Below are 24,223 nucleotides of genomic sequence, written 5' to 3'. Positions count from 1 at the left end.
TCTTTGAATTTTATCTACCTATCAATTTTTCTGTATGTCATATCAAAATTTACAAACTTGATAAATTCTGCAAACACCATCAAATATTCCTTGGTTTTCTCTTCAGAGAAATCATAGTCGTGCTATAGATACTTCATTGGCATATGATTTTAAGCATAGACAGACATTAAAGAAATCTCCCTTCACCTTGAGGGTTCCTTTAATAACTTAAAACAATATCAGTGTATTCAGATAAAAATAACTGAAGTTGGGATTATCCACACTCTGTTGTACTGCACAACACCATATACTGTAAAAGTGGAAATTTTCGCGGTGTTGAAATTTTCGCGCATTTCGCGCAACGAGAAACTAGCGCGAAAATAAAAGCACGCGAATATTTTTGCGTGCCATATGTTCCAGTAGTTGACGTCTTGATTCCGCGGAATTAAAAACACACGAAACTCTTCTTATCCGGCCGAGCGCGAAAAATTAGTCACGCGAAAATATCCACTTTTACAGTACATATAATTCTACACGGCTTATTACATACTATTTTTCTCTCTTTTCAGCAATTTGGTAAAGATCATATGAACATGTGACTTTTGCTCAGAATGCGTTTCAACATTGCTTCATCTCACACCCTTCAATTAAGTACAAGAGTAGTGAAAGTCATTCAAATAGACCCCTAACTGTTCATGTGAAAACTGCTGCAGCTGTAAGACTGACTGTATTTTGAAAATGATTGTTACTGATAATGCTGTACTGTTTCCAAGTTTCACATCCAAAGGATTTGGACTTTTAAAGGGACTGTACAGTACTGGTTGAGGTGGGAATTTATGTTTTGAACATTCTTAAGTGAGATAATGAGAAACCTCTTATGAAATATGAACGAGCATGTAATTTTATGAAGGATCCAACGTTTATTTGATGAAAATTGGTTTTCAAATGGCCGAGATATCCAAAAAAAGTGATAATAACAAAAGGCGACAGGCCACAACTTTATTAGGAACTCTTTGTTTCACCTTGTTTTTGGATATCTCGGCCATTTCAAAACCGATTTTCATTAAATAAACTTTTGATACCCCTTAGAATTGCATGCTCTTTGACATCTCATAGAGTGGTTTCTGAATATCTCGCAAAATGTTAAAAGCTAAATCCTCACCTCGACCAGAACTGTACACACCCTTTAAAATTGAAATGAACTATTGAAATTCCCAGGATGTCTTCAGTGAGTAGTCTCAAGCTGTTATTCTTACCCTAGTGTGTCTTGCTGTATGTGTTTGATGTCTAGACTGGTAAAGAGGTCAGGCACAGGACCAAATGCACCTGCAAAGACAAACACAGGAAAAAAGAAACAAAAAATAAAAGTAAAAATACAAAGGAGAACCTCTTATAGTATGATTTCAGTATACCAGACCATCTTAAACATATCACTGGCAAAACAATTGTATGTTGAGCAAGTTACACCTCAAATCACTGCCATGATAAAACAGTTTTAAATGCTTGTATTGCATACATGTATATGCATACAATTGGACATCCATATCGACTAATATCAACCTGTTAACCTTTGACCCTTGACCCTTCTGCTCACACTTACCTGCAAGACAATATAACCTCATGAGCAAGAGCTTCATCTGGCTGTTGTGTTGACTGTTCTTGATCCCCATCTCAAGCAGAAGGATGGCTTTCCACAAGTGCTTATCATTCTCTGGAGAGAAGGGTGAAATAAAAGAGAACTTTTTTCACTTCGAGTCTCCAAATCAAAATCACACATCCATTCACTAGAGGTATGTACTATATAAGCTGTTATTATCGCACGCAGATATTTTTTGCGAATGAGGTCGCAGAAATTTTCGCGATTGTTTTTGCAATTTGACACCGAGGCTATCATATGTGCATTAGTTTCCTAGCGTATGGCGACATTTTTGTGTGTTGTTAAATTTGTGGTCCACAGTGATTCGTGAAATTCGCGAAAAAAACAACTTATACAGTACAGGAAAAAAAAAAACTGTGCCATACAGCTGTTACATGCACTGTGAATGTGGAGATGAGAGTAAATTTGATGTGCTTGATCACTATCTACCTACTCCCATAATACGGGACGAGTCTTTAAATCACAAGATAAGGCTGCAGCTTCAAACTTGAGCTGAAATGAAGAGTTTCCTTCTTCAACGGTTAAGCCACTGAACTTAAATTAAAGGAAGCAGCAAATTCACAAAAATTTGCTACAATGTATGCATCAAATACTAAAGAGCGATACCCTCACAAAGTATAATTATGACACCCTTTAATTCCGTCCACATAGATAAAGAAGGGGGAACTATAGCATGGTGGATAGGGCTCTTGACTATCGATCGGAAGTCCCAAATTCAAATCCTATGAAGTGCTGCATCAAGATGTTTTTTGCCCACTATGTTCCTCCTGACAAAGGTGTATAAATGGGTACCTGGCAATGCCAGGGTAATAATAATAGCAGGCCCCTCTGGTAGAGCAGTGGCAACACTGATGAGGCCACCCTGGATAAAGAAGACTATACTGTAACTGAAAGAAAGATGCTAATGATGCAGAGTTGTTGGCTTTACAAAGAACACCTGATGAACCAACCTGATTCCTCCCATACATCTAGGAGAATATGCACTGCCAGCAAGAGGTAGTCGTCAGCGTACTGGTGGTCAGCGGTGATGTTGCCGGCGGCGAGGCGCAGGCTCTGCCGATGGGTGGTTGCCATCTCCATGGCGACATCGACTTTTTCCGAGACGGACAGGTCGGCCTGGATGCCGAGCCGCCTGCTGAGCTGGATGGTATTCAGGTGTCTTTGCAAACCCTTGATCTGTTGGCAGGCAACGACAAAAGAAAGAGGTTTCAAACACAGCTGGTGGAGTACAGTGCACTCCCGTTACAATGAACGTGGTTATAACTAACTTCCGGTTACAACAAAATAAAAATTCAGGCCGCAATGTTATCCAAACTATGTATTCTTTTTGTTTATTTGTTCAATTATAACGAAATTTTGATGTACCAAAAGAAAACTGCCGGTCCCAAGGACGTTGTTATAATGGGAGTCCACTGTAGCATTAATCTCTCAAAATAATGCCTGTGAGGCTTGGAATCCTTGTCATTCCTTACCTGCAGGTCTTGTACATTGTAATGTCTTAACATTTTTTTTTTTTTTTTGGGGGGGGGGGGGGGGGGGGTCTACCCTCACTGAATTAATGACTAAGCTTACTGCATATGCCATTAAGTTTAGCGAGTCTAAATTTTTCCAAATCGGAACTTCCCGATGATTTCGCAAGTGGTTAAATTCGCGATCATGGTGTACAGTACTGAACGGGAAAAAGTATATGTGCATGTTACATTCATATCAGGATCTGAGTCAATATTTTCGCGCATCTTTGTATTCACGAATAGTATCTGACTGGTGAAATTCGCGAAAATAAAAACCTCGCAAAATATTTGGTGTACACTGTATGCTCTGGCTAATCTCTGACTGAAACTAGATTAAAGCAGCCTTCAATATTAGACCAGAATTGTAATTTGAGAGGATGGTAATTTGAGGAGAGCAACAAACTTTGATATGAGGAGAAACAGCAGACATTATTTTTTCCAACAAGTTTTCAAATTAAAGGACAAGTTCACCTTCATAAACATAAGGATTGAGAAAATGCAACAATATTAGTAGAACACATCAGTGAAAGTTTGAGGAAAATTGGACAATCGATGCAAAAGTTATGATTTTTTTTAATTTTTGTGTTGGAACCGCTGGATGAGGAGACTACTACAGCTTGTGAGTCATATGCGTACAACAGTATAAAGAAAATGTAAAAGAAAATTCAACATATTTTCACTTTTTTCGCATAATAAAAGAGCACTTGACTTGTCTCTTTCTAAAGGCAGGGGGAATAATATTACCCATAACATTTGTCGGTAACGAGTCAGGGGAATGTGTACTTTTTTCAAAAGATGGAATTTTGTGAAATTCTCTTTATATTTTCCTTATATTGTTGTACGCATGTGACATCTAAGTTATTCATACACTGCAGTAGTCTTCTCATCCAGCGGGTACTGCACAAAAACTTCAAAAATTCATAACTTTTGAACGGATTGTCTGATTTTCCTCAAACTTTCGATGATGTGTTCTACTAATATTGCTACATTCTCTCAATCCTTATGTTTATGAAGGTGAACTTGTCCTTTAACATAACATGTTGCCACCACAGTGTTTGATAATCAAAGATGAGGGAACTCACCGATGTTGCTATTGACAACCCCTCCTCCTCTGAATTGGGGGACCTAGCATCCACCAGGCTCTGGGTGAAGATGGCACCGTCCTCCCCAGCGAGGAGGTCGGTGTAGCGACACAGGTCGCTATAGCAACAGAACTTCGCTCCAAACAGCGAGTGGTAGTGCCTGACCAGGTCCGGTGCAGTACCTACGTAGATGGAGACAGATGAAGGTATGATGACTTAATGGGAAGCTGGGCAATAATAATAATGTCTTACAGTTCTCACGACTTATCCAACCAATATGACAAGATGCCGTAAGCAAACAAAGTCTCCTCCACAAGGGTACGAGATGTTCCCAACATGGAAGAAAACATTATGCTGTTAGCTGCCAAGATCTGATAACAGGCATTGTTGATCTGATCTCATCCTTTGCTTATCGCTCACAGTGTAATGCCACAATCTCTTTGCACTTACCTTCACAGATGGAACGCAACAAAATGGAATGGGGGAAGTATCATCAAAATCTGACCTAAAATATGAAAGCTAACCTCTTCCGTACGGGACCTGGTGGCCTGCGTATTAAGTCTATGGGCATTTCAGAATTCAGTATGGAATGGGTTAAAGAACTTAAAAGTTCTATACACTTACATGATACCATAACATTGGTTGAAATCATACGACTATGAAGTGGCGATGTCATCATCTCACAAGGCTTCCAATTGACTTGCAGACAAAACTTCACAAATTTTCCATGTTTGGAAATGTACCTCAATCAATTAATAAGAAAAAACCTGTATCATCCGCAGAAAGCGAGAAGCTGGCCATGTGAGTTAATATTGTATTCTCTTTCACAACATCTAAGCCCTCCTCACTAATTTTGAACAGTGGTTTAGTGGACAAGAAAATGAAGGGATATTTGAGACTTTGGTTTGATGGATTCATAGCAGAACCTTGAAAAGATTTGTACCTATTCTCTCCCTTGCCGCCGTCTCCTCTTCACGCCCCCTTTCGACAAGTAGCTTCAGCAGCTCCAGGCGGGCCAGGAAGGGCCCCCTCACCATCCGGCCGCCCCTGGCATCCCCACCAGTGTTGGTCTTGGCCGTCTCCGCTTCCACCCGCTCCTCGACGAAGCTCACCACCAGGTCCAAGGTGTGGTCCACCTGACCGAGCTTGGACTTTTCTCTGTGGGCGTGGCGGCAGAGGATTTGATTGTTGGTCAGGGTTGGTACAACGTGTGGTCATTTAGGACTTGTTATTGAGGTATCTATAGTGTTTGACAAGAAAACTGTGCTCGTCTTTGCACTACAAATAAAATGCTGATCACAAAGAAAAAAAAATAACGATGACATCGTTTGAGAATAACAGCAGACTAAAAAGTGGGTATGTGTGCCATATATAATGCTACTTGAATGCAATTAATGTAACTGCTATAGCTTGACTGAAGAGAGAAGTCTCTTTGTCAAAATGTTACATATTTCCTTCATGAGCAACAAATTAAACTACAAGTACAATGCCATGAAACATGGCAAAACTGAGAGAGCATATTACTTCAAACGACACATATTACTTCAGCAAACATAATAGAACAATATATGAAAGTGCCACATTTAAATAATCTGTTTTGAGTAGCTGGGTTGTTAGTGTATCTGTATCTTTGCTTTCAAAGCAGTAACGATGTCAAGCAATTACCTTAAACCTAAATCGATTCTGTCCCAGTGTTAACTGACATTTGGAAAATAATAACTGCCCATAACTTCTAGTGGATCAATGAAACCATACAAAAAACCCCAAATGTTAACTACTTACTGACCAAATGAATATTGATACTTTATTCTACTTTAACCTTTTATGTGTTTTGAGTGCTGATTGAAACAAGAGACCCAATAGCAAAGTACAGACTGTCCTAAGTACCTGGCACAGGACAGGGGGGTGTTTCATAAAGCTGTTTGTAAAGTAACGAACAACATATGAGCGACTGGTGATCAGTTGCGATGTGCTATACTTACTAGAATTTCAATAATTCACCACAAGAACTGATCACCAGTCGCTCGTAAGTCATTTGTAACTTTACGAACAACTTTATGAAACAGGGCCCAGGTTAAACATATTTCTGGGTGACACTTACTCCTCACTCTCCGGGGGTGTCCACGCCGAGTCTATGAGTTTGAATGCTGACTTGTAGTACTGTTCATAGAAAGACCAATTATCTGGCCTGCAATGGGGAAGAAATTCACAAAAAAGCATTCAACCAACCACCGTCTACAAGAGCAACATGAAGTCACTTATTTGAGAATTACATACAAAACTAATACAAATCTTAACACGCTTGTCCTCAATGTTGGAGATGCATAATTATGCATCTTTGTTTTTGCTTTATTATTTTTTTTTTTTTTGAGGGGGGGTTGTTTTGGGGTTTGTTTTTTTTTTGTTTTTTTTTACATGATGCAGCAATACTGAATTGAATCCACTATCACATATCTTGCCAAGAACAAACTTTATCGTAAGACTGGCTGGAGTGGAATGACCCGCAATAGATTCATACACAGAGATTTGTATTTCGCAGTAAAGACTACATTACCATAAAGTAGGATCATTTGCATTAACTCAAAATATAGACACAATGACAGCATTCCCTGATAACCTCCTTTATTGGGATGTTTAGACACTATTTTTGGTTCATTTTGAGCATTTTCTGACATTAGTTTCAAAATGTAAGAACAACACATTATTCAAATGCAAGTTTAGTATCACATTTCTTGGACCTGCTATTCCAGATGAAGAAGAAAAAAATTGGCCTGAGTTGTATAAATTTATCCCTTGCAACAAATCCATATAGCAAAACATATTAATGCCGCACTAAAAACTGTACTCCTTGATATGGTAGTGAAGTAAATATTAATATAATATATTATGTCTGTCTAGTGTGAAGTAAATACAACGTAAAGGCCCGAATTCACGAAGGTGGTCTAAATTTAAACCATGGTTTATGTATATTTCTTCTGCGTAGATATGATTGACAGATTGCGTACGTTAACAGGCATCCAGTAAAAAAACGTGCATTGCTGCGCACATGTATTGGTACGCCTATTTAACGCTATTTTAGACCATGGTCTAAATTTGTACCATGGCCTACGTTTAAACCACCTTCATGAATTCGGGCCATTATGTCCGTCTAGTGTGAAGTAAATACAACGTATTATGTCTGTCTAGTGTGTTCATCTCATAGAGGAGCAAATGGATTTAATGCACATACTCATTCTGCAGCAATTTTCTGTAGGCACTGTTGGCCTCCGCCCACTTCTCCATTTTGAAGTAGAGTTCAGCTTTCCGGCACGGAATCCCGTGGAACTCGCTGTTCATTAATTCTGCAAACAACAAAAAGGATGGATGTTACACTGTCATTGACAATTAACAAAGGCTGACAATAAGGCCCATAAAAGGACAGATGACAATGATAGAAGGTCTGAGATGCAAAATGGATTACTTCTGAAGGCACAGTAAGACTTTTGAGGGCGTGGCAAAGTATGATTAGCAGCTGAGAAGAGAATCATGAACACAAAGACAGAAAGAAATATCACATGGGTTAAAAAAGACTACAAATCGAACAAATAAGACTCTATTTCCACACTCATGGCCAGAGACTAAAGAACTCATTGCCATAGGCCATAAAGTATACTGTAAAGCAAGAAATATTTGTGGCATGAAATTTGTGCAAATCATCACTGGCATCTAATGCATTACAGTGTAAACAAGGACTTTCTCATGCATTTAATTTCATGAATTTTGGCTCTTGCGAAATTCGCAAAATTACAATGTACACAAAAATTTATGGCTGTACAATACGCTCAAAGAGCATGCAGTCTAGTTAACACAATTTTAGTGAAAGCCATGACTGATTTAGAATAAATCACAACTATAGACAGATTTGCGGTCGAGTTGGACCAAAAGTTCCTAACGATTTCAATTGCAACGTCTTTATAAAGATGGATTTGCAATCAATCATAAAGCTATGATTGATTGGGGGACTTACAATTGAGTTAAACCAATCGTAACTCTCCACAAGATGGGGACAAGACTTACTTCCTAGATCGCTGTCGAGGATTTCCAGAGCCTTTTCGTGTTTGGCGAGGTAGTTGAGGATCATGAGATAGAGGATGACTTCGGCCTCCGCATCCAGCTTCCTTTCCTTCACCATCTTCTCCACCATCTTCTCTGACAGCGGGAAAAACATGGTGGAGGACAACTTCTGGTCTGGGCTGGTTATACCCTGGAGGATAAAAGTCGGGAGGAACAGTTCATAGAGGAAGAAGTGTATTGAAATGCAGCTTTGTTCCACATTAAACCTTGATGTTGTCACAGATGTTACCTTGAACCATAGTTTGTGCCTTTCACGCAAGTTTTAGTGAAAATCATAACTGTTTACACATAATCATATTTTGAAAAGACTTTGTTCAGTTGTTGTTGGTTTGAAAAACTAACACTTTTTTTTAAAGCAATATCTCTCAAGTTAAATATGCCCTCTTGAAATGATGACAAAAAAAGTTCAGTATATTTCTTGTAAACTAATTGTGATATCATCTCTCACTGAACCTGCAGCAGGACATAGGCAAACTGAAAAATCAATGTGTTGGAAACACACACTAGAACACAGTGCAAGACCAGGAGCCAGAGGAATCATGACGATGAAGAAAATAAACAAACCCAAACTATATTGCACATAAAAAATAAACAATAGGATAAACACTGTTTTGAAATAATACTTGCTTTCAATGTTTCTTCAGACTGATAAACATCAAATATCTACCAAGTACTGTACTGTAAGAGCTGAAACTTTTGCGGTGGTTTATTTTTTGTGAACTTTGCAAATCGATGCAACAGAATCGAATCAACGATTACTGGACCCTCACAACTGTGAAATCACCAACACAGGAAAATGTCCAACAAGTTGCAATATGCGAAATTATCTGTACACTAGAATTTCAGCCTGTACAGAAAGTGCCTTCTGCATTAAGCATATCATGACCTAACAATGCCTTTGCGTAACTCACCTGCATGACAACACTCATAACGCCCCAGAAGTAATACGGGTTCTTTGGGAAGACTTTGTATAATGCCATGGCAACCTGTATAAACAAACAGGGATTGAACATAGCTAGATAGAAACTTGAACACATTAAATCATCTGAAACAATAATCTACAGAAAACTTGTGTGAACCGGCAGTGATGAAAATGTGATGAACAATGCTCAGCTGATACTGTAGGATAATGTGTGCTAGTAAAAGAGGCATTTAACCGCGGTTTGATTGTTGGCATTCACTACTTTAAAATCTTACAGCCGTAACGATTGCAAGGCATGGAATAAACAATTGCTACATGTACTAGTGCGCGAAGTTTTGTTACAATTCACAAGCGTGCAATTATCTTGCTAGTTGCTTGCTTCATACGCAGTTTAAGGGGCTTCCCTTTTCAGCGCTGGGATGGGACTGCCGAGTCAACTTCAAAGACAAGTAAAAGTAGCCCTACTGTATTTTTGTGCAGTATATGCTTTCTCTACATAATTGCAGATGATAATAATTACCGGTATTTTGGATGGCATGAATTCATGGAATGCCGGGGAATATAGCGCTCGTTAGGGCCAATATTGCACTCATCTTCGATGCGTGCAATATTGGCCCTAACTCGTGCAATATTCCGTGATATCCCATTCACAGCCATCCAATATAATATAAATATGGAGAAAAAAGCTCACTTGTTGCTGACGTTTGGCATTGCCTATCCTGACTAGAGCCATGAAGAGATGTGTGTGAAACTCCTCGTTCTGTGGCTGGCTTTTCAGGGCACTTGAGTATATCTCTACAATAAGTTCGGCTGAAAACAAACAAACAAACAATAAAATGGGTAAGAAGCAAGATATCATGCTCGAATACATCTAGATTCATGCTAGTAAGCACTACGCATTTTCATCTTGTCTTTATATATTTAGGAATGCATGTACAGGGTAAATATCAAGAAACAACCTATTTACAACAAATCATTTTAGGTGCACAGACTTGAACACAGTATTTGAGTACAAAATAGCATAGATAAGTAATAGCCTATCTACACTCATGGTAAAACAATGGTCACTAACGTAGACTGGGAAAGAAACTAGGGTACAGGCCTAACATCCTGAAATAAAAAGGACCACAGACACAGTGGGCACCAAGCTACAAACGTAGTTTCTTTTCTCTGCCAAACAAAACCTGTTTGTTTTTTTGTTTTTTTACGTTCATACACGCAATGATGGCAGTAAAGCTTGATTGCCAATTTAAGAATCGATACCTATAAACACAGAACTTCAAGCACAAAAAATTAATACTATAACCAAGAGGTTTATTTTTATACATGCCAAAAATCTCATATCATAGCACTACATGATACGTTCGATATAAATGGTTGGTTTACTTGTTTGTTGTTGGGATGCTTTTGTTTTGGTTTTTGGTTTTGCAAAGTGAACTCTCGACATTCTGGCACCTACAAAGTGTAGCAATCAGATGGTAAAGTGCTCACTTGTAAGGAGGATGCCGATATATCCAGGTAAGTTATTCATTGCTACACCAACAGTTATGCTCTAGTTGCTGTCCCTCAAAGCACTGGTGTTAATTACAAAACACAAGTCAAATACATCCAGACAGTGGAAACCCTATTCCAGTCTTGCTGTGCTATTATTTAGCTTTCCCCCCCCCCCCCAAAAAAAAAAAAAAAAAAAAAAAATGAAATTGAATTCAAATAATAAAACTAGAAATATTTGCTGCTGCAAAATGCAAATGCATCCTATGTACACAAGTTCTCTTAGGTGTAACATCTTATTACAGAGATGTGAAATCTGATCCATTAAAAGGGATGGTATAGTTTTGGTTGAGGTGGGGCTGCTTCAAGTTTCCAACTTTTCTGTAAGATAATGAGGAAACTCTTATGAAATATGAAAGAGCATGTAATTCTAAGAGGAATTCAAAGTTTATTTGATGAAAATTTGTTTTGAAATGGCCGAGATATCCAAAACAAAGCGATCCTCGTAAAAGGTGGGACCCATCTTTTATTAGGACCACTCTGTTTGACTTTGTTTTTGGATATCTCAGCCATTTCTTAACTGATATTCATCAAATAACCTTTCAATTCCTCTTAGAATTGTATACTCTTTAACATTTCACCAAGTGGTTTCGAAGTATCACGCAAAAAGTTAAAAGCTAAATCCTCACCTCAACCAAGACTGTACCATCCCTTTAATCATATCAGGTCTCAGGCCATGTGTACAATCTAATGTAGCTTTGGTAGTACAAAATTCACAGAAATTCCAAAAGGGATTATAAATGCATTAAGAGAATGCAGTGAAATTCAGCACTGAAGGAAACACAAAACAAAATATGCATTCTCAATTTTTGCCAATAGCTAGGCTAAAGTATTGGAGAATTCCTTACGTTTCTGCATCTCCCTGAAGCATATTGACAGTGCTGACAGTGTTGGTTCGTCTGTTGGTTTCACAGCGACGACCTCCTCTGTCAGGGCAAAGCTTTCTTTTCTTCGGCCAATGCGCAGCAGGGCCAGAGCCTTTAGAACCTGTCCGTCAGTAAAAGGTCACAAATGCATAACTGATATATCACGGGGGTCTAGGGCAATTACCCCCTGGACAATTACTCCAGACCCTTATCCTAATCCTGAACCTAAACCTAACCCTAATCCAAACTCTAACCCTAACCCTAATCTTTACTCTAATCTTATCACTAAGCAGTATGTAGGCAAGGGGTAATTGTCAGGAAGGGGGGGATTTGCCCTGATACAATATCACAGGGATGCTTACCTTGTTGACAGCATTTCAGAAAATGTATATTTTTGTAAGTATTTTTACCTTTCCTGCATTAGACATGTACAAAACTAGGACTGGGGAAAACAGATTTCCCATGAAACCTGAAGTCTTTTGGCTAAAAGAACACAGTACGAAATACAGCAAATATTTTAAAGGTGGCATATCCGACATTACTATTCATAATGATTATCTACCAAAAGCAGGTTTCAGAATCTCTGCAATCCAACTGGCTGATTGCCAAGGGATGCATAAATACTCTAAAGTGTCCAAATTCATTAACATTAAACAAGGCTCCACACTAACTTTGATGGGGCCACCAAAATCCTCAATTTCAAATTTGTGGTGGCCCCAGAGAAAAATTTGGTGGCCCAAAAGAAAAATCCAATAAAAAACATTAAAAGTTCTGTTTTTTTGATGAGTCAGATATTCAAGTTTTATCATAGTAAGACTTGGAAGTTGGACATATCTACTCATAAATAAACCTCAACAAACTCGCAACACTTACTCTCAGGCACTCATTCAGTCCTTTTCATCCATGCTTTAAACAAATTTGACTGCTAAAAAGTTACAAATTTATTGACATACAAGTACTTTTCAAAAATATATGGTGGCCCGAGGCGGGCAACCTAATTTGCCCTTTTTAAAATTTGGTGGCCCAACTTTCATTTTTGATGGCCCTGGGCCACCAGGCCACCATTAGTGTCGAGCCCTGCATTAAAGCTTGTACCTGTACCATCTGTGTCTGTTAAAACTGACTCACACATCAGCAAAACACACACAATTTAGGAAAATAGGTTTAAATTTTGTCATTTTGCTAAAATTTTCGAGCACCCATCTCGGAGAACAGGTTTGATGCACAGGTGTATTTGGGATGTGACTTTGGCAACCGTCTAAAACCTATTCCACTGTACCTCATGAGTTTAATCTATTCTAAAGTGAAGTCATGCCTCCAGTTTTCACTGATTCATTCAAGCTTGTACATCATAAATACATATATGTCAACTCATTTTGGCAAAAGAGTGAACATTTCACTGAGGAAAATTACAAAACACAAACAACTGATTGGCACAGTAAGCATTTAAGGCAAGTTTAAAGTATTTTAAGTATTCAAATATTTGATCACTAGCTATTTTTTTTTTTTCTTTTGGTGCCCTTTGGGCCCTCTGACAGAGTGGTAAGAAGCATTAGAAATACCCCTACTATTTTATCATTAATTATTAACTTCTAGAAGTATACGCTTTTATTTTCGCGTACAGATATTTTCGTGAATAAAGAGGTCATACACATTTTCGCGAGATGTTCTTTTTGCGAATTGACTCCAACGCAAACGTAAATGCACTATCACCAAGGTGATCGAGGCATTTTCGTGTGTTGTTAAATTCGCAATCCAACTGTAACTCATGAAATCGCAAAAATTAAACTCTCACGAAAAACAACAGCTTACACAGTAATAATTCAAGGATAAAAGCATGCATGGCGGGTGATATGCAGTCTTTGTAACCAAGCGAATCACCTGCTCCTTGACCAACAAATGCAATCTGTAGTAGATACACACTGGAAAGAGATGCCAAGTTCCTCCTACGTACCTTTGCACAGTGGAGATCTTTGTGCTTCTTGAGAAGCTTGTCAGCTGCCTGCAGCGCTATCTTGTAGTTACCATTGTCAAGGTTATCTGTTGAAGACATATTTCACATGTAAAGATTTACATTAAAGGCACTATTTAACATTTGCAGATGACACAAAAACCCAACTTTAGTGCTTCAAAATAGTTCTAAAATGTTAGCTAGCAATAGAAACAACCAATGTACAAATGTTAATCAATATAATCAATGATAAGTATTGTCAAATATATAAAATGTGAACAATAGTTGTAATAAAATTGCTTCTAGAATAAACCATCTACAGTTACGAGTTAGTGAGAAAAATAGTAATATCTCCTTATATTTTAGGCTTTATTGCAAAATTTTTATATGGCAGGATGTTTTGTGATACAACTGACATGCATCACATGTGATAACTCAAACATTTTTTAAATCACTGCTCCCAATGGTAAACAATACCTTTAAGATTTGTATAAATGCTCACTGAGAAGAAGGTGAAACTCTCTGACTGCAGCACTTATTTATTTCCAGTACTCATTATTTGAACATTATTGGCACATATAATTCAAAGCAAAGATCGGTCTATGACTCATTTATCAAAACTGAAAAGTAAACACGATACCGACACTTGATCTATGACTCTAAGTCATCTAATGCATCCTCATTAGGCAACATGCATCGACAATGCAGACTGCAGCATAATGTCTAATGTGCTACATGCTTTTACAAGACTCCCCTTCAATTCGAGTTCAAGCTCCTCATTTTGATGCTGCACAGCACAGGTAATTTATAACTGCACTCAGGCTATTAATATTACAAATCAAGTCATATTCTTCACTTTGCCTTGTCTTCACTTTGCCTTGACTATCAACTACAACTTACAAAACAAGAAACGGCCTTAAGAATCTAATGAATGTTATTTACATGAATAATTCATGAATCAGTCATCATAAAATGTCAGTGATTAGACCTAGTTAAAAGTCCCCATACAAAACACACCTAACATACAGATATACGGCACCTGCACAAAGGTTGGACCTCCCGCTTCAAAGTTCAAATGTGAGCAAAAGCATATAGGCCCTAAAAGTGTAGGTTTCTACATGAAGCAGGTGGTCACATTTTGGACAGCGGTGTGGTCGAATTATGGGCGGCTTGCGTTACAGTCTCTAGACTAAATTACGGTAGACCATTTCTAATAATAGACCCGTCTGGGCCATTTCACATCAGTCATCACCCCAACTTAAAACCTGCATCTAGTCTAGATTCTAGTTAGTTAGACAACCACTAGTTACCAAAAAGGGTAATTCCTTGGGCGCTAGTGTACTTTCACACCTCCTTGTCAATTGATTTCCAAACATGCACAAACTCGCTCTAATTATCCAACAGCCACAAATATTTGCATCTGTGTGAGACCCAAAGTCCAGTAGAAAATGAATTTTAGCTGTTTTGATACTTTTACATTTGTCCGAATAAGTCGATCACAGCTAGTTTGCTCTGCGATAACTGCGTTACACAGGAGCAGACAGCGCAGTGTACAGCATAATTATAAAACACGTTCACGGCACAGCAGCAAGCGCTGCGATTGATCTGAATATAGTGATCTCATAGTGATCACAGCAAGTTCTTCTAAGGTATCTTTAAAGAGATAAATCTTTTTTTTTCCGTCTTTCCCTCAGCTTGTTACGAGTATTGCGGTAGCGACTGATGGAGGTTTGGGGTTGTTGTTGTGTTGTGTGTGCATTTGTGTGTGTGTGGGTGTGCGTGTGTGTGTGAAAAATGTGTTTATAAGACAAAGGTGAAAGAATATAAAGAAAAAGGATAGGAAAGGGGGAGGACACATGAAAAGATACTACAATTTGTAAAAAGGTAAACCTGGAAAAAATCAAACATAAGGTTTACAAAATAGAAAATACACTTGAGGGGAAATAAAAACAAAAGTTAATAGGAGGGGAAAAAGAAGAGAAACTTGCATTATAAAGGAAAGCAAGGGAGGGATGAATTTGTTTGAAAAGAAAAGCAGAAAGCAAAAAAAAATATTGAAAACAAAAAACCACTACCTATAATTTAAATAGAATGGAACATGAATCAAAACTGGACGAAAGCAAAGATGAATATGAAGAAAAAAAAGAATTGTGCTACTACATAACAGGTTGTAAATGAAATAAAGAAAAGGATACATCAAAGCGAAACAAATTAAAGAAAAAGATATCAGCGGTAAAAAAGGGAAGGTAGCTGGAGGGAAAGATAACTCGTGAAGGAAACAAAGAACAATTAGGCAGAAAGTGTGATTAAATAGGAAATTAAGAAAGTTAGACAAGAGGAAACCCACAAAGAAATGATTTATAAGGAGGAAAGGCAAAGCTTGGAATACCTGAAAATTAAAGAAGATAGAAAAGAAAGAGAAAGATGGGGGCTGCACACACATGCGCACACACTCGCCCTCAACTGCTTTGTATAGAAGCTACAACTGCCACCGCAAGACTCATTTAAGGAAAAGGGAAAAACAAATTTTAGCTTTTCAGCAGAGACACCACAGAATAGCCGCTGTAATTGCTACATTCAAATCAAACGATCGACCCTTTTTACTGCATACGCTGAATGAATTCGTACTTACTGAGCTGCATTTCAAGCGATTGAAGATTTTCCAAACAACTTTGGAGGCTCAGATACAATTATGTTGGGTTACTCACTGAGCTCACTTTGTTAATACTGAATAACCAGAGACTCCAACCCCAACCAAGCACCTTCTGATCCGGAGATTCTCCCGCACGAAACCCTTAGCAAACGGGAGACTCCAAATTGATGTGTGCGAAGTTCCCAGGGTTCTAGATGTTCTCTGGTGCTGTAAAGGCTTATTTTTTTCAACATACGATAGCAATAGGTAAGAAATCCTTTCCAACCAAAAAAATGTGCCAACAGGAGACACAGAGCCAGGACGGGAGAAATCAAATCTCAAGCGGGAGAACAGGAGATTTTGCAAAAATGGGCTTTTGGCGGGAGATCTCCAGTTGAAAATGGGAGAGTTGGAGTCTCTGAATAACATGAGTGAGTTTGTGCATGTTTGGACTCCATGGAGATCATTTGACAATAATGAGGTGCAAAAAGTACTGTGTACACGAGCGCCATTCCTTTTTGACAAGTAGAATCCTTTTTTAGCTTTATGTTTGTCGAAATTGTTCACCGTTGATATCTGGCTTGCTTGGGTTTGTTTAGACAGTATTCAGGCCCAAAATATGCTCAGGCATGTCTGCCCGCCGAGTTGCATAGTGAGTTTCCGGTCAAATGCAAACACTGTTTCTATCGTGCCATCCAATCTGCTGCTTCATATGCGTGCTTTCACCACAAGACACCACACGGTGCATTTGCAGCGAGCGAGCACAGGGGACTCTCCCCCATCAGAAATAGTAATTACGGATGTAGGCCTACTGCCTCGAGCCACAATTAAGTCAACTTGTGGGCACACCTTTTCAGGAAACACATAAATGAACAATTAATTACATTCCTAAGCCAGACTCAACACGAAACATCTCAACATCACATCTGAAATTGTCGTACGTACCATACAACGGCTTCAGTCGACGTTCATTCACAGCATCCACATGGCCACTGCGACCCGCCATGTTGAAAGTTCACTACGACCACATTTCTCGCAGTTCGCGAGATTATTGTGCGCAGGGCAAGTCGAACGAGACAATGCGCATTTTCGACGAGGGTGTGGCCGCGCATACCATGTCCATGAAATACATCTTCCTCTTCTTTTTTTCCTCTTTCATTTCAGCTTTTTATTAATTTTCTACATAGGTATGGGCAAAACTTGACATGAAAATAACTTTGTGTGAAAGTCCGGTTAATTTCATGAACCAGGCCACCTCTGCTCAATAAAGGTTTTTTTTTTTTCTTCTTCTTTTTTTTTTCTTTTTTCTTTTTTTAATCTACAGTAGTTAAATTGAACAAACTGAAACTATTATAAAACTCATTAATAGCGTATCTATTTATGCATTATATATAAAGTTGCCGTATGTAATGTGAAAGACTTTACCTTAAAGAAAAGCGCATGACACTTTCAGGTGTCAAAATCGATTCTCCACTTTTGAAAATGAAGAGCTAAATTTGTTTCTTTTCTATACTGTATATGCTATAAGTGAAATTCTAAATCTTTCGTACGTTTTAACTGGGTTTTGAAGCAAGCAACAGCAAGAGGTTTAGTTCGGAATTTGTAGATATAAATGTTAATATGTCATTGACATCAGCAAATGTAAGTAAGTTAAAAAGTTACATTTAATAAAACAAAACAAAAAAGAAGACAGATGCTATATGGCTGAGATGTAATGTTTCCATTTTCTTGCTCATCATGAAGACTACCACTGTGTACGCCAATGAGAGAAATAATCACCAACCAAACTTATACCAAATGACTTTAGATGCAAGCAATAGTGATCTGTATCACTATTTTGATGAAAACTTGCAAAACTGTAAAATCAAATAGCTGTCTCAATGCCCGATTGTACTGAAACATTTTTTTTCTGCACTTCGTTGTGTATGTCCAGAGAAAATGGCGCTGAGAAAATAAAATCATGTGGAAACATAACAGCATTAGACGGAGAGTTCTCAGCATCTACTGCAATGGGCTTGGATTGACTGCAATGGTGATAAGATTGTGTAGCGATTCCACAAAATATGGTGATCGTGCTTTTTCTACAATTGCCCCTTCTCTCTGGAATTCTCTACCTGCCTATATACGTCTAGCCACTTCCATTAATAAGTTTAAGACTCCGCTGAAAACTTATCTTTTTAGTAGTCCTTTGGAATGGTCCAGTTTTGGGTCGGTCGATGGAGGTGCACACTGATTTTGATTTGTAGTATTTATTTATCGCATTTATACACTGTATCTATTTTTTTTTGCATTTTTGTATTATTTTGGACTAAATATCAATTTTCCGGTAAACTATGCGCTTAGAAACATCCGTAAGTGCCTTATAAATATATTGTATCATTATTATTATCAATTTGTATATCATTGTGCGCACATGCAGTTTTCTTGGGGTTTTTTGTCATTTTCAAAACTTTGAAGTCAGTTCTTGGTATGGGTGTTCCGTTGATCTCCTCAAAGAAAAAGCTACTTCATTTTATGAAATAAAAATCGATACAATGATATTATATAGACACGAACACGCAAGCGAACTCCTAATTCTAGAAAACTTTACTGATACACATGCAGTGAATTAGCAATAACTTAACAATTTGATAAAACAGTGATAAATAGATATAAAGGCTTACACACCAGAAAGAAGATGATTCCGGGAAATTCAGTGTGGAGGAATGAAACCTGAATTACCGATTGCAAATTTCATGAGTAAAACAGACAAAAAGAGAGACACCTTAAAGAAAAGCACCATGCATCTCCAGTCATTCGTTTGATATCATGATGACACTCGTTTTATTTTTGCAGATCATTTTCTCATTACAATGTATAGTTCTTAAAAGCAATAAGGTATTCTTTCCTGGTCAGTAGAAAATATCAACATGTTACCTACATGTATTAAAATTCTTCTGAGATTTTCAATGTAAGAGCTTCTATCTATTGCATTTACTCAAAATTAATTCATCGTCTGTAAAACTATCACATACAAAAATACATTAACATGAACATGTATTTTCGCATAGGCCTAGTTATTTGTCATTAATCCATGCACTCTTGATGTTTGTAGTGTATTATTATTTTCACGTTGGATAAGAATGTTTGTAATTACTGCAGGGCTGAACAGAACTGAACAGGCCTACCCTGCAGTAAAAAATAAATAAAACAAAATAGATGAATAATAATGAATAGAAATTAAATATTCAGTCAAATTTCCATGCACAATATACAGTGGGTGTCTGAACACTATATCTTACACGGAGATTTCATAAAGAGACTCTAATGTCGTTAAGAATTGCACACACATTGCCGATGCTGCCCTATTTTATTGCATGGTACCCTAATTATACAGTAAAGCGTACATGGGTTATGAATAACGAAATTCACATTAACCCATGCAGACCATTTCCGAGTCTTTTCATTATAAAGAAAGACATATTCAAAGGGAAATGCGTCCCGTTATAAGAAAATGAATATTACTTCTATACCATAACTGTGTAATCATTAAAGATAAAAGCCCAGGCAGTGATACAAGTGAATTTCGTACCGTAAAACTACTCGAAAAGTTCTTTAAACTTTTATCTTTATGCCTATTATATGACTAAGAGGAATCAGGGATAAAAACATATTATGAGGAACTATCTAGCAATTTATGCAACACGATTACAAACTTTAACAGCCCTGTATACAAGATTGAAAAGACTCTATAATTATGAGTTTATGTAAAATTTGTATGAGATCGTTTCCACTGAGAAGTAAAATAAACCTTTCGTTTGTTTGTTGTTTTTTTAGATCGGCTACTTCCTGTAAAAATGAAAAACTTGCGCATTATGATGACAGTTCATGTATATATGACAAATGTATTTTAACGGCCTGAAACTGCATTACAGCTGTATGCTATCTTTAATGAGAATAACATTTATGCTTTTCTTTTAAATCTTTTCTTTCAGTTTTCATCATTATGTCAAGATTACACTTATAAGCGGTGAAACATAAAATCACACACTGCAAAAAGTCCGGTGTTAAATGTGAAACACCGAGCTGGTGTTAAATTTCCGGTGCTCATTCATGGTGTTAGATTAACACCTCCGGGTGTCATTTCAAAATATAAAACTGTTTTTTTGATAGATTCTTAGTTACTGAATTTCTTGTTAATTCTGAACTTCAAACAAGACGATGAAGAATTTTCCGATAAAGTACTTGATTTTTGAAAAAAAAATGTGTAAACAAATTTACACCATTTACGGTAACACCAGTTGGTGTGGTCTCCTATTAAAGCTGGACGGGTGTTATACCACTGAAACACCATCAATATCAAATCAACACCATGCGGCGTCATTAATGAATTAACTCTGGCGCAGTGTCAAAAATTAAACACCACGAAGTGCCAGGTGAACACTTTTTAACACGGTCACAATACATTTTCTACACCTGTAGGTGTGGTCCTCTATTGAAGATTGATCGGTGTAAGATTTAACACCCGTGGTGTTAAATCTAACACCGATGTTTTTACAGTGCAGCAATTCAGAGTGAACGTCCTGGGAGGAAGACAGTCTCACGTACAAAAGTGGCGCATGTATTATTATTAACAGGTTTTTCCTTGTGCGGCTATACAGGGAACAAGGACAATTCAGATTTCCCCCACTTTATAAAGGAATGGAAGAAATGCAAAAGAGGGGAAAGAGAACATTATTTTCGATGAAGTTGCCAATTTCTTGTTGTCGTAATGCCTGAGATACACGATATGTCAAACTCGTGAGGTAGCTGAAAACTAATAGGGTGTTGCAAGAAAGTTGAATTGCAATCGATTGCAAACATCTTATTGCAACTTTGAGATAGATAGATCAACAACTTGCAATCAATCGCAAGTTTCCGTTGCAAGAAAGGAGCTGGCAATTGATTCAAACTTCTTGCAACACCCCAGTATCTTTGCCATGCATGATATACGTGATAAACAAGACAGTAATGTCCTGTATCTCACTTCATAAAATATCACAGATCCTGGCTACACATGCCCACAGTCAGTTCAATCTCTGTAAAGCCTGTTTTGTATAGCCATGGCAATATCATACATCCGATCGTGTCAATGCTCAACAGCCTAGTCCAATCAGACTTGCTGTTTTCGGATTCGATATGGGGTAGACACGTTCCCTGGCAACCGCCAATAAATTCAGCCGTTTCTTGTTTGCGTTCTTGGCCTGCTCGTGGACGAAATCAGTGACGTCACGGATGTTGACGATCCATTCTGTCCCGTACTTCCGTAATGTCTACAGAGGGCGAAACAAGTGAGAATATCAATGCAATGTTCTCTGTCACACCATGTATATGGATAGAAAAGGATTACTTCGACGACATTCATGTACTAAAAGTCTTTATTCCTTTCATGAATATAATCATTGAAACAGAACATGAAAATACAATACGAAATTTCAGTCTGATACTTGACACATTGTGTAATTAAATCAAACTCAGAGAAATGTGAAAAAGCAGGTGAAAGCAGGTGAGAGCAAGTGAGATGAATATCATCTCTTAAAATCACAAAACTAGTCGTGATTTCACCCCTTGGTCAGTAAAACAGCATGGTAGGCCTATACGACATCTTGTTTTGTTTTATGTTGTTAGACAAATCTTATCTGTCGGATTGCATCCTATCGTGGCTCCAAAAAAAAAAAAAAAAAAAAAAAAGAAGTCAGTTTTTACTTTTACACGTTCCCATACGCGTATAAATGAAGAAAATACTTTCTTCACAGCCGAGAACTCGCTTCTGTTAGGCCCTATACGTACACGTATAAGTAATATTTTGTAGCCGACACAGCACACAGATCTTCGTTCACAATTTGAATGATGAATGATAATATTCATATAAAACATTCTAAAGCAAATTATTTAAACAGATCATTATTTATTGCAAAATCTCTACTTTGATTCACAGATAATGGAGAGTATTAATACAGCACGTTAATATTCTCACCTCCCCTTTCAATCCAAGCTGTATCGCTCTCCTTTGCACCTTTTCACCGTCGGGGGCGTGGTCGGGATCCCACTGCAGTCTCACCTCGATGTTTTCCTTCGTCAATCCCGCGTTGGCCTGCGCGTTCGGGGTGTACGCGCGCGAAAGAATCTCGTCAAAGGCGTCGCGCCTAATACGCACTGCCAAGACGCGCTCTTGTTTAGGCTTGGACGCCCAGCCGCATCGATACATCATCCAGAGGAAATTGGTCTTAATCCACGACATACGGGCGAAAGAAAAAGCTTCCCCTCCGAAGCTGGAATGGAAACAAATCAAACAATGAATTGTCACTCAGAAATACAAGAAAACACATTTTCTATCCTACTCTTGATTTTATGACTTCATCTACAAGGTATATTTGGAAGCAATAACGTATTAACTGATTCTTATGCCACTTTTTTTTTGAATCATCAGGTGGACGTATTGACTGGACTTAACATAAAAGTAGAATCATTACAACGTATAAATTATTTCGTGGAAAATACAGGTACAATGTATTGATACCCCTGTTCAGATCAATCGTTTTACTCTTGTGACATGTGCGGAAACAGAAAGTTTAGATGAATCTACCACACTAAATCACGGACTCTCGTGATTATGACAAAGTCTACCAATCAACGAATCAGTTCATAAATGCCACTACTACGATGGATTATTTCAACAAATCAACGTACAAACAAATTATGGGAAAACCGGTTCTTCATCTCCATTTCATTGTTTGAAAGGAAACAAAATCAAGTACATACACAACCATATTAGTAGAAGACATCTGCGAAAGTTTGAGGAAAATCGGACTATCTATTGAAAAGTTATAATTTAAAAAAAAAGTTTTGGTGCTTCCATCGCTGGATAAGAAAACTACCACACTGTTCATCGAGTCATTTTGAACAACAATATAAAGTAAATTCAACGAGAATACCACAATGAGCATAAAACAAATGCAAAATGTCTTTTTTTAATGAAAAGAACACATTCCATCAACTTGTTAGTGACGTACTTTTTTTTACCCCTACTTTTTGAAAGAGATCCATATATACCAAAGTCAAGTGCTCATTTATTTTGACCGAAAGATCGGTCTGTATCTGGTCGTCGGGGGGGATATGTTTCGTGGAGACTGCGTCTGGCTTCACGGATCCCCTCCTACTGCATGGGGGGAGCGATAACGTTGTTGTTGTTGTTTTGGTTTTAATGGCGTGTATCACTCAGAATTGAGCATTTACGCCACGTCAAAAAAAAAAAAAATTCGATGATCAGGCAATGATCATTGCATAACGATAACGTAAAAAAAAAAGACTCCTTCGGACAGACGAATCTTTCTGTCAATCATTCATTATGCTAAAGATGAAAATTATGTTGAACTGTAGACTCTGCACTGCAAACATAAAGTTCTTTGAAATAAGAGGGAGAGAGAGAAAAAAAAAGCAGAAGGAAAGAAGGAATGATGAAAAGGAGGGAGCGACCAGAGCGCAGTTTATTTAGGTTTCTTACCGTTGGTGCTTTACAGCCCAGTCCGCAATAGCTGGACAAAACGCCTGGTACACGACTATACTATTGTCATCGAACTGAGCGAGAATATGTTTTCCAGCTACGGGCCAGTGTGCACCCTCCTGGTCGTTGTAGGGCTCCGTTTCCCAGTCAGCTCCCGTAGCTGCGCTCGTGCAGGCCGCTTGATCCGATGAAGACATCTTTGCTGCTTCTCTTTCAGGACGATTCAGGTTTACTGGTAGTCAAGTATTAGAAGCAGTCCTTATAATATCGGGACGTACCTTAACAATCGTGAAATTTCTAAGATTACGACACAGTCGCGTCACAGCGAACGGCATACTAGTACTCTGTATGTAGATTGCGGATGGCAACACAACCAAGCAACGATTTCCGCATTCGCTTGCCCTGTTATAGTCTTATTTCAAGACGGGGTGGAGTAA

At 38.0% G+C, this 24,223-nt stretch overlaps 2 protein-coding genes across 2 annotated transcripts in view; both read right to left on the bottom strand.

Annotated features, from left to right (window-relative positions):
• LOC139712191 (N-alpha-acetyltransferase 25, NatB auxiliary subunit-like) overlaps window positions 1-17,270 on the bottom strand; it is a 28,179-nt gene extending 10,909 nt beyond the window's left edge. The window contains exons 1-13 of the mRNA XM_071624033.1: window positions 17,210-17,270; window positions 13,636-13,721; window positions 11,664-11,802; window positions 9,956-10,074; window positions 9,254-9,328; window positions 8,286-8,472; window positions 7,459-7,570; window positions 6,331-6,417; window positions 5,173-5,387; window positions 4,230-4,411; window positions 2,587-2,812; window positions 1,580-1,690; window positions 1,236-1,305 (exon numbers count right to left, since the gene is read on the bottom strand). Of these exons, the coding sequence (XP_071480134.1) occupies window positions 1,236-1,305; window positions 1,580-1,690; window positions 2,587-2,812; window positions 4,230-4,411; window positions 5,173-5,387; window positions 6,331-6,417; window positions 7,459-7,570; window positions 8,286-8,472; window positions 9,254-9,328; window positions 9,956-10,074; window positions 11,664-11,802; window positions 13,636-13,721; window positions 17,210-17,270 (1,670 nt within the window). The remainder of the gene's footprint in view (window positions 1-1,235; window positions 1,306-1,579; window positions 1,691-2,586; window positions 2,813-4,229; window positions 4,412-5,172; window positions 5,388-6,330; window positions 6,418-7,458; window positions 7,571-8,285; window positions 8,473-9,253; window positions 9,329-9,955; window positions 10,075-11,663; window positions 11,803-13,635; window positions 13,722-17,209) is intronic.
• A 3,608-nt stretch (window positions 17,271-20,878) lies between these two features.
• LOC139711605 (uncharacterized) lies at window positions 20,879-23,983 on the bottom strand. The gene is made up of 3 exons (XM_071623468.1): window positions 23,787-23,983; window positions 22,260-22,554; window positions 20,879-21,555 (listed from the first exon to the last, which is right to left on the bottom strand). The coding sequence occupies exons 1-3, from the start codon at window positions 23,981-23,983 to the stop codon at window positions 21,379-21,381; spliced, it is 669 nt and encodes a 222-aa protein (XP_071479569.1). The 3' UTR covers window positions 20,879-21,378.
• Window positions 23,984-24,223: the final 240 nt, after the last annotated feature.

The sequence above is a fragment of the Diadema antillarum genome, unplaced genomic scaffold (genome assembly GCF_040938485.1).
Source record: "Diadema antillarum isolate AM-2024a unplaced genomic scaffold, OU_Dant_1.0 scf00000040, whole genome shotgun sequence".
In the NCBI taxonomy this organism is placed as follows: Eukaryota; Metazoa; Echinodermata; class Echinoidea; order Diadematoida; family Diadematidae; genus Diadema; species Diadema antillarum.
Note: the sequence above shows the minus strand (reverse complement) of the source record. Positions and strands in the feature narration are given on the sequence as shown.

Coding starts and splice junctions, on each gene's coding strand:
- LOC139711605 (XM_071623468.1), bottom strand. CDS start 23,983: ATGTCTTCATCGGATCAAGCGGCCTGCACGAGCGCAGCTACGGGAGCT. Junction 22,555..23,786: donor TGGGCTGTAAAGCACCAACG/GTAAGAAACCTA, acceptor TTTCCATTCCAG/CTTCGGAGGGGAAGCTTTTT. Junction 21,556..22,259: donor AGCTTGGATTGAAAGGGGAG/GTGAGAATATTA, acceptor CGCCCTCTGTAG/ACATTACGGAAGTACGGGAC.